Below are 13,840 nucleotides of genomic sequence, written 5' to 3' on the forward strand. Positions count from 1 at the left end.
CCCGACCCATGACATACAGGTACGTCATGAACATTACTGCAGCTACTCGCGGCATCCCGCAGCGCCCGGAAAGATGGTGGCTATCACTGATAGCCAGCCATCTTACCATGCGACCACGGGGGGTGTCATCCCCCCCCCCCCCAGCGATCGCTAATCTGACCAGCTGATAGCAGCGTTTCGCTATGAAAATACTTAGCAGCGCGGTGTGTGAGTCCCGATCACGGGGATCGGGACACACACCGCTCTGCTAAGTGTCCCTGACCCGTCCCCCGGCGTCACTTACCCGTCCGAGCGGTCCCGGCGTCCTCCATGCGGTCCCGGCTGCGCTGCGTCCCGGAGGTGAGTTTGCAGCAGCAGTGCGGCATCTTCATTGGCAGCAGTGAGATCGCCGTAAAGCGATCTCACTGCTGCCTCTGAGAGTTTCAAAACTGCAACTCCCAGCATGCCCAGACAGCCTTTGGCTTTCTGGGCATGCTGGGAGTTGTAGTTTTGCAACATCTGGAGGCCCACAGTTTGGAGACCACTGTATAATGGTCTCCAATCTGTGCTCTTCCAGATGTTGCAAAACTACAAATCTCAGCATGCTCAGTCTGTCCAGGCATGCTGGGAGTTGTAGTTCTCTAACATCTGGAAGAGCACAGATTGGAGACCATTATACCGTGGTCTCCAAACTGTGGACCTCCAGATGTTGCAAAACTACAACTCCCAGCATGCCCAGACTGCCCAAGCATGCTGAAAGTTGTAGTTCGGCAACATCTGATCCTTCAGCTATTGCCGACCTACAACTTCCAGCATGCCTGGGCAGTCTGGGCATGCTGGGAGTTGTAGTTTTGCAACAACTGGAGGCACACTAGTTGGGAAACATTGTCCGTTTCCTACCTCAGTGCCTCCAGCTGTTGCAATTGTTGCAAAACTATAACTCCCAGCATGCACTGACAGACCATGCATGCTGGGAGTTGTAGTTTTGCAACAGCTGGAGGCACACTGGTTTGGAAACACTAAGTTTGGTTGCAAAACACTTGAAAGTTTATTACTTAACTTAGTGTTTCCAAACCAGTGTTCCTCCAACTGTTGCAAAACTACAACTCCCAGCATGCACGGACAGCCAAAGGGCATGCTCGGAGTTTGCAACAGCTGGATGTTTGCCCCCTCCCCCCAATGTGAATGTACAGGGTACACTCACATGGGCGGAGGTTTACAGTGAGTGCTGCAAGTTTGAGATGGCGCAAATTTTGCGCTGCAGCTCAAACTTCCAGCGGCAAACTTGCTGTGAACCTCTGCCCATGTGACTGTACCCTAAAAACACTACATATACACATATCCCTACACAGCCCCCCCTCCCCAAAAAATGAAAAACGTCTGGTACGCTACTGTTTCCAAAACGGAGCCTCCAGCTGTTGCAAAATAATAACTCCCAGTATTGCCGGAGAGCCATTGACTGTCCAGGCATGCTGGGAGTTTTGCAACAGCTGGAGGCACCCTGTTTGGGAATCATTGGCATAGAATACACCTATGTCCACCCCTATGCAAATCCCTAATTCAGGCCTCAAATGCGCATGGCGCTCTCTCATTTTGGAGCCCTGTCGTATTTCAGGGCAACAGTTTTGGGACACATATGGGGTATCGCCATACTCGGGAGAAATTGCCTTACAAATTTTGGGGGGCTTTTTCTTCTTTAACCCCTTATGAAAAGGTGAAGTTGGGGTCTACACCAGCATGTTAGTGTAAAAAAAAAAAAATTTTTTACACTGACATGCTGGTGTTGCCCTATACTTTTCATTTTCACAAGAGGTAAAAGGGAAAAAAGACCCTCTAAATTTGTAACGCAATTTCTCCTGAGTACGGAGATACCCCATATGTGGGCGCAAAGTGCTCTGGGGGCGCACAACAAGGCTCAGAAGGGAGAGTGCACCATGTACATTTGAGGCGATTTGCACAGGGGTGGCTGATTGTTACAGCAGTTCTGATAAACGCAAAACAATAAATATCCATATGTGACCCCATTTTGGAAACTACACCCCTCACGGAATGTAATAAGGGGTGCAGTGAGCATTTACACCCCACTGGTGTATGACAGATTTTTGGAACAGTGGTCTGTGAAAATGAAAAATAAAATTTTTGATTTGCACAGTCCACTGTTTCAAATATCTGTCAAACGCCAGTGGGGTGTAAATGCTCACTGCACCCCTTATTAAATTCCATGAGGGGTATAGTTTCCAAAATGGGATCACATGTGGGGGGGTCCACTGTTCTGGCACCATAGGGGCTTCCTAAATGGGACATGCCCCCCAAAAACCCTTTCAGAAAAACTCACTCTCCAAAATCCCATTGTCGCTCCTTCCCTTCTGAGCCCTCTACTGCGCCCGCCGAACACTTGACATACACACATGAGGTATTTCCTTACTCGAGAGAAATTGGGTTACAAATTTTAGGGTGATTTCTCTCCTTTTACCCCTTGTAAAAATTCAAAAATTGGGTCTACAAGAAAATGCGAGTGTAAAAAAATGAAGATTTAGAATTTTCTCCTTCATTTTGCTGCTATTCCTGTGAAACACCTAAAGGGTTAAAACACTTACTGAATGTCATTTTGAATACTTTGGGGGGTGCAGTTTTTATAATGGGGTAATTTATGGGGTATTTCTAATAAGAAGACCCTTACATTCCACTTCCAACCTGAACTGGGCCCTGAAAAATTACGATTTTGAAAATCTTGAGAAAAATTGGAAAATTGCTGCGGAACTTTGAAGCCCTCTGGTGTCTTTCAAAAGTAAAAACTTGTCAATTTTTTTATGCAAACATAAAGTAGACATATTGTATATGTGAATCAATATGTAATTTATTTGGAATATTCATTTTCCTTTCAAGCAGAGACTTTCAAAGTTAGAAAAATGCTAAATTTTCAAAATTTTCATGAAATTTTTAGATTTTTTACCAAGAAAGGATGGCAATATCAGTGAAATTTTACCAATAACATAAAGTAGAATATGTCACGAAAAAACGATCTCGGAATCAGAGTGATAAGTAAAAGCATTCCATAGTTATTAATGTTTAAAGTGACAGTGGTCAGATTTTCAAAAAATGCCCAGGTCATGAAGGTGAAAATGGTCTGGGTCATGAAGGGGTTAAGGCTCACTATACCCCTTATGTTCCGTGAGGGGTGTAGTTTCCAAAATGGGGTCACATGTGGGTATTTCTTTTTTTGCGTTTGTCAGAACCGCTGTAAAATCAGCCACCCCTGTGCAAATTACCAATTTAGGCCTCAAATGTACATAGTGCGCTCTCACTCCTGAGCCTTGTGTGCCCGCAGAGCATTTTACGCCCACATATGGGGTATTTCCGTACTCAGGAGAAATTGCGTTACAAATTTTGGGGGTCTTTTTTTCCTTTTACCTCTTGTGAAAATAAAAAGTAAAGGGAAACACCATCCTGTTAGTGTAAAAAAAAAAAAAAAAAAAAAAAAAAAAAATGTTTATACTAACAGGATGGTGTAGACCCCAACTTTTCTTTTTCATAAGGGGTAAAAGGAGAAAAAGACCCCAAAATTTGTAGTGCAATTTCTCCGGAGTACGGAAATACCCCATATGTGACCCTAAACTGTTTCCTTGAAATACGACAGGGCTCCGAAGTGAGAGGGCCAGGGCTGTGGAGTCGGTAGATAAATGTTCCGACTCCAACTCAGACTCCGGAGTTTTCTGTGCTTCCGACTCCCCGACTCCGACTCCTCTGTATTAATATGTGAATGTATTTTATACATTCCTTGAAGGAAAGAAAGGCAACATACATGTCCTTAACAAAGGACTACTGGCTGGGAAGCCAACAGTCTACTTGAACAGTTTGTGTGCTGATATGCTGCTGAAGATAGGGCAGTGGGAGGATCCAGGAAGGGGCATTTATTATAAAACATGATTTCCCTAGTAGAATCCCATAGTCAGGTTTAAAGGGGTACTCCGCTCCTAGACATCTTATCCCCACTTTCATAAGTGAAGGGAATGGAGGGTCAATAGTTCAAGACTGAAGCTGTAAACCATTGGAAAAACTGCTGCCATTCAGCTAAGGCTATAAAAACGTGTAAACTCGATTGTTAGCTTAAAGGGGTACTCCGCCCCTAGACATCACGAGGGGCGGAGCCGTGATGTAGCAATGCTCCGGCCCCTGTATCGCCCGTCATTACGCACAGAGCGAACTCGCTCTGTGCAGTAATGATAGCGCGGTGCCGCATCGGAAATCCCGGGGGTCCCCAGCAGCGGGACCCCGGGGGTCCCCAGCAGCGGGACCCCGGCGATCTGACATCTTATCCCCTATCCTTTGGAAAGGAGATAAGATGTCAGATCGCCGGGGTCCTGATGCTGGGGACCCCCGGGATCTCCACTGCGGCACCGTGCTTTCATTACTACACAGAGAGAGTTCGCTCTGTGCGTAATGATGTGCGATACAGGAGATTGTGCTGTCATGGCTCCGCCCCTCGTGACATCACGGCCCGCCCCCTTAATGCAAGTCTATGGCAGGGCGCGTGACGACCCCCACTCCCCTTCCCATAGACTTGTATTGAGGGGGCGGGCTGTGATATCATGAGGGGCGGAGCCGTGATGTAACGATGCCCCGGCCCCTGTATCACCCTTCATTACGCACAGAGCGAACTCGAAGCGGGACCCCGGCGATCTGACATCTTATCCCCTTTCCAAAGGATAGGGGATAAGATGTCAGATCGCCGGGGTCCCGCTGCTGGGGACCCCCGGGATCGCCGATGCGGAGAGAGAGTTCGCTCTGTGCGTAATGATGGGCGATACAGGGGCTGGAGCATCGCTACATCACGGCTCCGCCCCTCGTGATGTCTAGGGGCAGAGTACAACTTTAAGCTAAGAACCGAGTATACAAGTTTTTATAGCCTTAGCTGAATGGCAGCAGTTTTTCCAATGGTTTACAGCTTCAGTCTTGAACTATTGACCCTCCATTCCCTTCACTTATACAAGTGTCTCTAGTCCTGCAAAAATCATATTTACTTATTCCCTTATCAGTGAGAGGCTAGGCTACCCATGGGTTCCCTGTAACAGCAGGATACAACACTATGGAAAGTATAAGTATTTCCGCTCCTAATTGTGCGTTGTGTGCCAAATAGTAAAGCACATGAAAAGCATGCTTCTTCAGTCACTTAACGTGTTCGTTTTGCGGTTACATGAGGCACTGCATGCATTGGTCTTTATTCTTACAGTAGAGAAGTAATTAATTATAACTTTTTGTGAATTGGGACATATAAACATGCTTTGCTTTTTTTTTTTTTTTATTCCAATCTAAATTTAGTAGGAGTCGGTGCATTATTTGCCGGCTCCGACTCCAGGTACGCAAAATTTCGTCCGACTCCTCGACTCAGACTCTGACTCAGACTCCACAGCCCTGGAGAGGGCGCCATGTGCATTTGAGGACTAAATTAGGGATAGCATAGGGGTGGACATAGGGGCATTCTACGCCAGTGATTCCCAAACAGTGTTCCTCCAGCTGTTGCTAAACTCCCAGCATGCCTGGACAGTCAATGGCTGTCTGGAAATGCTGTGAGTTGTTGTTTTGCAACAGCTGGAGGCTCAGTTTTGGAAACACTGCAGTACAATACGTTTTTCATTTTTATTGTGTATAGTGTTTTTAGGGTACGTTCACACTGGCGGTGGTTTACAGTGAGCTTACCGCTAGGAGTTTGCGCTGCGGCGAAAAATTTGCCACAGCTCATACTTGAAGGAAACTTACTGTTAACCCACCAGTGTGAATGTACCTGTACATTTACATGGGGGGCAAACCTCCAGCTAAATAGTGCGTTAGGTAACAGAACCTAACTGAAAGTTTTCCAACCAGTGTGCCTCCAGCTGTTTCAAAAGTACAACTCCCAGCATGCACTGACAGACCGTGCATGCTGGGAGTTGTACTTTTGCAACAGCTGGAGGCACACTGTTTGGAAAACTTTCAGTTAGGTTCTGTTACCTAACGCACTATTTTCCAACCAGTGTGCCTCCAGCTGTTGCAAAACTACAACTCCCAGCATGTACTGATCGCCAAAGGGCATGCTGGGAGATGTAGTTATGCAACAGCTGGAGGTACGCAACTACAACTCCCAGCATGCCGAGACAGCTGTTTGAGCATGCTGGGATTTGCAGTTTTGCAACATCTGGAGGGCCACAGTTAGAGATCACTGCACAGTGATCTCCAAACTGTAGCCCTCCAGCTGTTGCAAAACTATAAATCCCTGCATGCCCAAACATCTGTCTAAGCATGCTGGAACTTGTAGTTTTGTAACATCTGGAGGGTTACAGTTTAGAGACCACTGTATAGTGGTCTCAAACTGTAGCCCTCACAGATGTTGCTAGGCAACTCACCGGCTTCCGTAGGATCCAGGAAGCCATCCGCACGACATCGCCGCCCGCCGATTTCCGAAGCCGATCGTCATTTGCAGGGTAAGTGGACTTCGCAGCTGGTCCCCTTCGGTTTTCTCATTCTGCCCCGCCTGTTGTCTCATTCTGCCCCGAAACTTAACCCTCCCGCCCACGATCTGCTAGTGATCGTCGCATCTAGATGACCAATAGCAGGGATAGGAGGGGTGGCACCCCTGCCACCTCACTCCTATCCCTTCAGGGGGATCGTGGGTGTCTTGGACAACCGCGATCCCCCTTATTTTCCGGGTCACCATAGACCCGTATGACCCGGAATAGCCGCAAATCGCAAGTGTGAATTCACTTGCGATTTGTGGTGATCGCCAACTTGGGATGGGGGTTGTCTAATGACCCCCCCCTTGGCATTTCCGCTGGGTGCCTGCTGATCGATATCAGCAGGCACCCCGGTCCGGTCCCCGCGCCCTTGGTCCTTAAATACCAGGGAGAAAAGGCGTACATGTACGCCCTTGGTCCTTAACAGGTTAACATAGTGGTACATTTTCATGGATACTTGCATCATTTCTTGGTGGAAAATTCAAAAATGTCATAAAAAAAATTTGAAAACTTTGCATTTTTCTAACTTTGAAGCTCTCTGCTTGTAAGGAAAATAGACATTCCAAATACATTTTTATATTGATTCACATATACAATATGTCTACTTTTATGTTGGAATCATAAAGTTGACATGTTTTTTTCTTTTGGAAGACATCAGAGGGCTTCAAAGTTCAACAGCAATTCTTTTAATTTTTCCAAAAAAATTTCAAAATCTGAATTTTTGAGGGACCAGTTCAGTTTAGAAGTGCCTTCATATTAGAAATACCCCATTATAGAAACTGCACCCTTCAAAGTATTCAAAATGACATTCAGAAAGTTTAACACTTTAGGTGTTTCACAGGAATAGTAGCAAATTGAAGGAGAAAATTCAAAATCTTTTTATTTTAATTTTTTATACATTAGCATGTTCTTGTAGACCCAAGATACTTGCATCATTTCTAGGTGAAAAATTCCAAAATTTGATGAAAAAATTGAAAATGTTCATTTTTTTTTTTTTTTTACTTTTTGAAGCTCTCTGCTTAGAAGGAAAATGGATATTCCAAATTATATATTGATTAAAATCCAATGTCTACTTTGTTTGCATCATAAAGTTAACATGTTTTTACTTTTGGAAGACATCAGAGGGCTTCAAATTTCAGCAGCAATTTTTCATTTTTTCACAAAATTTTCTAAATCTACATTTTTCAGGGACCAGTTCAGTTTTGAAGTGGATTTGAAGGGCCTTCATATTAGGAATACCCCACAAATGACCCCATTATAAAAACTACACCCCTCAAAGTAGTCAAAATGACATTCAAAAAGTTTAACCCTTTGTTTCCTACAGGAATAGCAGCAAATTGAAGGAGAAAATTCTAAATCTTCATTTTTTACACTCTCATGTTCTTGTACACCAAGTTTTTGAATTTTTACAAGGGGTAAAAGGAGAGAAATCTTCCTAAAATGTGTAACCCAATTTCTCTCAAGTAAGGAAATACCTCATATGTGTATGTCAAGTGTCCGGCGGGCACAGTAGAGGGCTCAGAAGGAAAGGAGCGACAGTGGGATTTTGGAGTTTTTGCGGGGGCATGTCACATTTAGGAAGCCCCTATGGTGCCAGAACAGCAAAAAAAACAAAACACATGGCATACTGTTTAGGATACTACACCCTTCAAGGAACGTAACAAGGGGTCCAGTGAGCCTTAACACCACACAGGTGTTTGACAACCTATCGTTAAATTTGGATGTGTAAATTATCATTTTTTTTCACTAAAATGCAGTTTTTCCCCCAAATTTTACATTTTTACAAGGGGTAATAGGAGAAAATGCTCCCAAAATGTGTAACCCCATCTCTTCCGAGTATGGAAATACTCAATTTGTGGACGTCAAGTGCACTGCGGGTGCGCTACAAAGCTTTCCCATTTGCAAATTTTGCTGAAATGGGGTGGGCATGTTGCATTTAGGAAGCCCCTATGGTGCCAGAACAGCAAAAAAAAAAAAAAAAACGCATGGCATACTATTTTGGAAATTACACTCCTCAAGGCACGTAACAAGGATTACAGTGAGCCGTAACACCCCACGTGTGTGTGTGTGTGTTTGATAAATGTTCATTAAAGAGGGATGTGAAAAGGATAAATTTTATTTTTTTTTACACTAAAATGCTGGGATGACCCCAAGTCTTTCATTTTCACAAGTGGTAATAGGAGAAAATGTCACCATAAATGTGTAAATACATTTCTTTGGAGTAAGGAAATACCTCATCTGGATGTTAGCAGCTCTGCGAGTGCACACCGTTCTCTTAGGAGCAGAAGCCCAGTCAGGGCCTTGAGCTTCTGCATTGCTGCCTATGAAAGCAGAACAGTGGGACCCCCCTCAAGGGGCATTACATGGGGTAAATAACTTGGGTACACTAACTAAAGTGGGGTACAGTGGGACATAAAATTATAAAACAGGTTATGTTCCCAGAATGATGACCCAGAGCATAGCCAAAACTAAAAAATATGCCCACCCCAAACCCTATGCTCTGAATCCTCATTCTGGGAATGGGATGTGTGTGGCCGTCCCTAACCTGTTGCCTCAAATGCGCTCAGGTGGAGAGAGAGTGCTGCGCATTTGAGGCAACATAAAAAGTCCCCGATGATAGTAACTGTGACCCATGACCTATTTTTGGAAAAAATACCCCCAGAGGTCTTATCAGTTTCATGTTTTTTTTTTCCAATGAAACCATTTTTTTGGGGCAATTTACATGAGGTTAAAACTTGGAATGTACTCTGAACTTGGTGCATTGAGGTCAAATTATGGGAAATTAAAATGAAAAGGGAAAATTTAGTACTGCATGGAAGTGTGATACTCCCTGAATCAGTTTTTATTGCAGAGGCCAGGATGATCGGGGCAAGTGTCACATTGAGTGGTGGCGTCCTACCGTATCCCCCTCTTGTGACACACTCTGCATTTTTTTTCTGGGATCGTCCCTTCTTTCCAGTGTGGGGGACTTCACCTGGAAAGTGTTGGCCTGGGACGATCCTGGCACCTATTGCTTCAGTTCCTTGGGAACTCCGTCCTGCTCTTTCCTGGTCAGCAAAGATCAGGACCTTTAGGATTTCTTCTTGGAACTGAAGGTATGTCCCTGTGTTGGCAGCATACTGGGACAGTACAAAAGAGTTGTACATGGCAACCTGTACCAAGGTAGACTGCAACTTTTTTGTAACATAACCGTGTTTTCCACATGGCGTTGTATGGCTTGAGGACTTGATAAGAAAGATCAACTCCCCCCATATACCGATTGTAGTCCAGAATACAATCGGGTTTGAGGACAGTTGTTGTGGTACCTCGCACATCCCTCTTATCCTTATACCTGACCAGAAACAGGTTTTCATGGGTAAGGGCACGGGACTCACACTTGGGCATAGGTATCTTAACAAAATTTAGAGGGAGGTGTCTCTGGCTTTTCCGCACGGTCCCACAAGCGGAAGTGGATCCGGCGGCAAGGGATGTGAACAGAGGGATGCTGGTATAAAAGTTATCCACGTACACGTAGTAACCCTTATCCAGAAATGGGTGCACAAGGTCCCAAACTATTTTCCCGCTAACACCCAGAGTGGGGGGACATTCTGGGGGTTCAATACAGGAATCTCATCCCTCATATACTCTAAACTTGTAAGTGTACCCGGAGGTACTCTCACAGTTTGTAGAGCTTCAAGCCATACCGCACCAGCTTCGAGGGAATATACTGGTGGAATATGAGTCTCCCCTTAAAACTGATCAGACTCATCTACAGAGAGCTCCCTGAAGGGTACGTAGGGCTCCAACAATTTGGCCCCAAAGTGATCGATGACCGGCCTCACTTTGTAAAGCCGGTCATAGGCTTTGGGATGGACATGCCTCATTATCAGTGTAATGGAGGCATTTCCTAATGGCCTCGAACCGCTTCCGTGTCATGACCATACTGTAAAGCGGGGTCTGGTATAGGACTTCCCCGCTCCAGTACTGTCTGACACTAGGCTTTTTGACCAGGCCCATATGCAGCACGAGGCCCCAAAATGTCCTAATTTCTGCTGCATCAATGGTGTACCATTCATTGGACCTGGCCAAAAAAGAATGAGTGTCGGGTGATGAACTGCTGGGCGTACAGATTTGTCTGCTCCACCATCAGATTGACAAAGCGGTCACTAAAAAATAACAAAGTCAATTTCAGTAAATCCAGCCGTGCCAAACTCTGGAATCCGTAACTGATAAGCCTCTGGGGGTCTCCAGACAGGTTCACCGGAATGGGGCTCCGGTAATCTTATCTGGGGGGTCGGACTCCTAGTAGTGCCAGCCACTGGGCCACTATCATGGGGGTGCATGGCCTTGCCTGGCGGCGTCTCGGACGCCTTCTGGGGGGGGGGGGGGGGGGGGGAGGAGATCATCGTCAGCACTAGATGATAAGGAAGAACACAGGAATGTAGGATCTTCCTCGTCCTCACTGACAGATTCGGAGGCAAGAAAAGTGTATGCCTCTGCTACCGAAAAGTGTATGCCTGTGTGTGTGTGTGTGTGTGGGAATCGACACCTCCCCATAGATACACTGGGTGATAGGGATACCCCCCCAATCAGCATGTATCTCCGGGTCATCCGGGTCAGCGGGTCACACGTGACCCGCATCACCGGAAGTGAAGAGGTACCTGTACGCCCTGGGTCCCTATGTGGTTAAAAGTGTATTCCTGTGGAATTTTTTTTTTAATTTTTTTTACTGAACGATATCAGCAGGTATCCTGGTCTGGACCCCGCCAGGGACCGGAATTCCCACAGGTGTACGCCCTGGGTCTTGAGTACCAGGGAGCCAGGTACTTAAGTGGTTAAAGGGGTACTCCTGTGAAAATTTTTTTTTTTTTTTCTAATCAACTGGTGCCAGAACATTAAACAGATTTGTGAATTACTTCTATTTAAAAATCTTTCCAGAACATATCAGCTTCTGTATGCTCCACAGGAAGTTCTTTTCTTTGTGTATTTGTTTTCTGCACAGTGATCTCTGCTGACACCTCTGTCTCAGGAACTGTCAAGAGCAGAATAGGTTTGCTATGGGGATTTGTTCCTGCTCTTGACTGTTCCTGAAATGGACAGAGGTGTCCATGGCAGAGAGCACTGTGCTCAGACAGAAAACAAATTAAAAAAGAACAGAACTTCCTGTGGAGCATACAGCAACTGATAAGTACTGGAAGGATTAAGATTTTTTTTATTTTATTTTTTAGAGGTAATTTACAAATCTGGTGAAAAACTTTTTTTTTTTTTTTTTTTTTTTTTTAAATCAACTGGTGCCAGAAAGTTAGACAGAGTATTCCTTTTAATGGAATGATTGTTTTAATCTTTTGGTGTGTAGGCAAGATGCATGTGAGCAGATGATGGAGGGGAAAGCAGTAGGGCATATACTACTAAAAAACACATCTGCATGTGATGGGGTAGTGTTAATATTTCTGAATCAGTATGAGGATCCTGACATAATATATCTGGAAATAATGGTCAGTTCTCACAATTCCACCATTTTTCAATTTTCAGCTCAATCAGAATATTAATGCCTTCCAGCGTCGCTATGTGTCAGAGGTCAGGCGTTGTGATGATATGGAAACCACTTTTGGTAAGTTAATTGTACTGTCATGTAATTTTGTATGCTATTATGACTATTTATAATCCCATTATTCTTTTCAGGGTACCTAGAACAGGAACTGCGCAAAGCTGGTATGAAGATACCGGTCACCTCAGCTCCTCCACATGCACCTTTGCCCAAAGATGCACTGAGAATACAAGAGGAATCTGAGCAACTGACCAAAGAGCTAAGAGAAGTTTCCAGCAACAGACAAACTCTGCGGGAACGTTTGCGTGAGCTGTGTGAGTACGCCAATATACTACGAGAAAGTCAAAGGTTCACAGGACCACTGGTGAGTGCCCCAGTCATTGTGTTTGTTTATTTATTTTTTTATAAACTTGTATCTTACAAATACCTTTTTAAGATAATGTCATTATCATTTACTAATATAAGTGGGTATAACTTATTCAAAGAAACTGTGTATATTGAATGTAAAAGAATCTTTGCATTCACTCTTTGGTGCCTTTCTTTAATAAGACTTTTTTACATTAACCAGTTACCCCTTTTAGCCCTATATCAAGAGCTCACTTCCCATTGCCTCAACTCATTTATTTCTTTTTTAAACACAGTTAAAGAAGCACTGCTTTGCGTGCAAAATACTTTCTCATATAGTGCAGCATGGGCTATTAGAGAATAGTGTAAAGGCTCTTGTGCATGCCTTCTGCTTATCTATTTTAGCTGATCTGGCAGGTGAGCTCATTACACTAGACTTGTTAGTGCACATTTTGCACAGTTTTGATGTGTTTTCTTTTTCAATGTAACCTATAATCACTAAAAAATTTTGGGGTTTTAAGAAGAATTTCGGCTGTGTGCACACAGCTTTTTATTTTTTTTATTTTAATATATATATATTTTTTTTTTTACAAAATACAAATTTTTAGAGTTAATTGTCAAACTGATGATCACATGATCAAATTAGAGTAGCAAACAGCATAGATTCCAGCACTGCTGCCTCAGCATGCATGATATGGGCAAAAAAATAAATTAAAAAAATTGCCAGAGTGCTTCTTTAACTTCCTCAGCACTCCTGACATTGGCAACAAATAGGGTCACACAAAATGTATCTGCAGCGTTTTTCACAATGCAGGAAATACTCTGCGGATTCTGCTGTGAGTAGACACAAAGGGCTACCCCGCAGCAGCCCTGTATGTAGTGCGTTTTCATCATAGTCCTGTTGGAACGCTGGGCCTCCTCAAAATCTTACTGCACACACGTGGCTTGCAGCGGGGTATCCCCATGTTTCTGCTAGTAAAAGCCATAGCCTTTTTTCACGGTCAGGTGAATTTCCCACAGTGTGAAATACGCTGTTGATGGACCGAGACGGCAAGGCTGCACACACAGGACTCCTCTCCAGCAACCCAGAACCTAGCAACCACTAGAACTGGGAACTGTAATTGGACCTGAGGAAGGCATCAGTGGATGCCGAAACGCGTTGTCCCAACTTCACCAATAAAGTATTCATTGTCCTGTGCCACCCGAGTCCTCCTTTTCTGACCACCCACTGGGCAGCGCTTCATCAAAACCGGTTTCTTTCCATTATTTAAAGAGGTTGTCCCACCATTAAGACTTATCCCAGTCCACATGATAGAGAATAAGTTAATCGTCACAGGGGTCCTCCTGAAGGACCCATTATGATCTCCGGAACAAGGGCCTAAGTCTTCAATCAAAGAGTGGGGGTCATGTGTATGTGTGCGCGCACACTGCCACTCCATTCACACTATCCATAAGAACTGACCTAGATAAGAGAACAGCTTTTTTACTTATTACTGGCAGC

At 44.4% G+C, this 13,840-nt stretch overlaps 1 protein-coding gene across 2 annotated transcripts in view; it reads left to right on the plus strand.

Annotated features, from left to right (window-relative positions):
- Positions 1–13,840, plus strand: part of TCIRG1 (T cell immune regulator 1, ATPase H+ transporting V0 subunit a3) — a 550,359-nt gene that overhangs the window by 32,959 nt on the left and 503,560 nt on the right. For both annotated transcript variants that reach the window (XM_056531100.1, XM_056531098.1), the window contains exons 3-4: positions 11,979–12,057; positions 12,129–12,358. In XM_056531100.1, coding sequence (XP_056387075.1) covers positions 11,979–12,057; positions 12,129–12,358 — 309 coding nt within the window. The remainder of the gene's footprint in view (positions 1–11,978; positions 12,058–12,128; positions 12,359–13,840) is intronic.

Source organism: Hyla sarda, chromosome 7, assembly GCF_029499605.1.
Source record: "Hyla sarda isolate aHylSar1 chromosome 7, aHylSar1.hap1, whole genome shotgun sequence".
NCBI lineage: Eukaryota > Metazoa > Chordata > Amphibia > Anura > Hylidae > Hyla > Hyla sarda.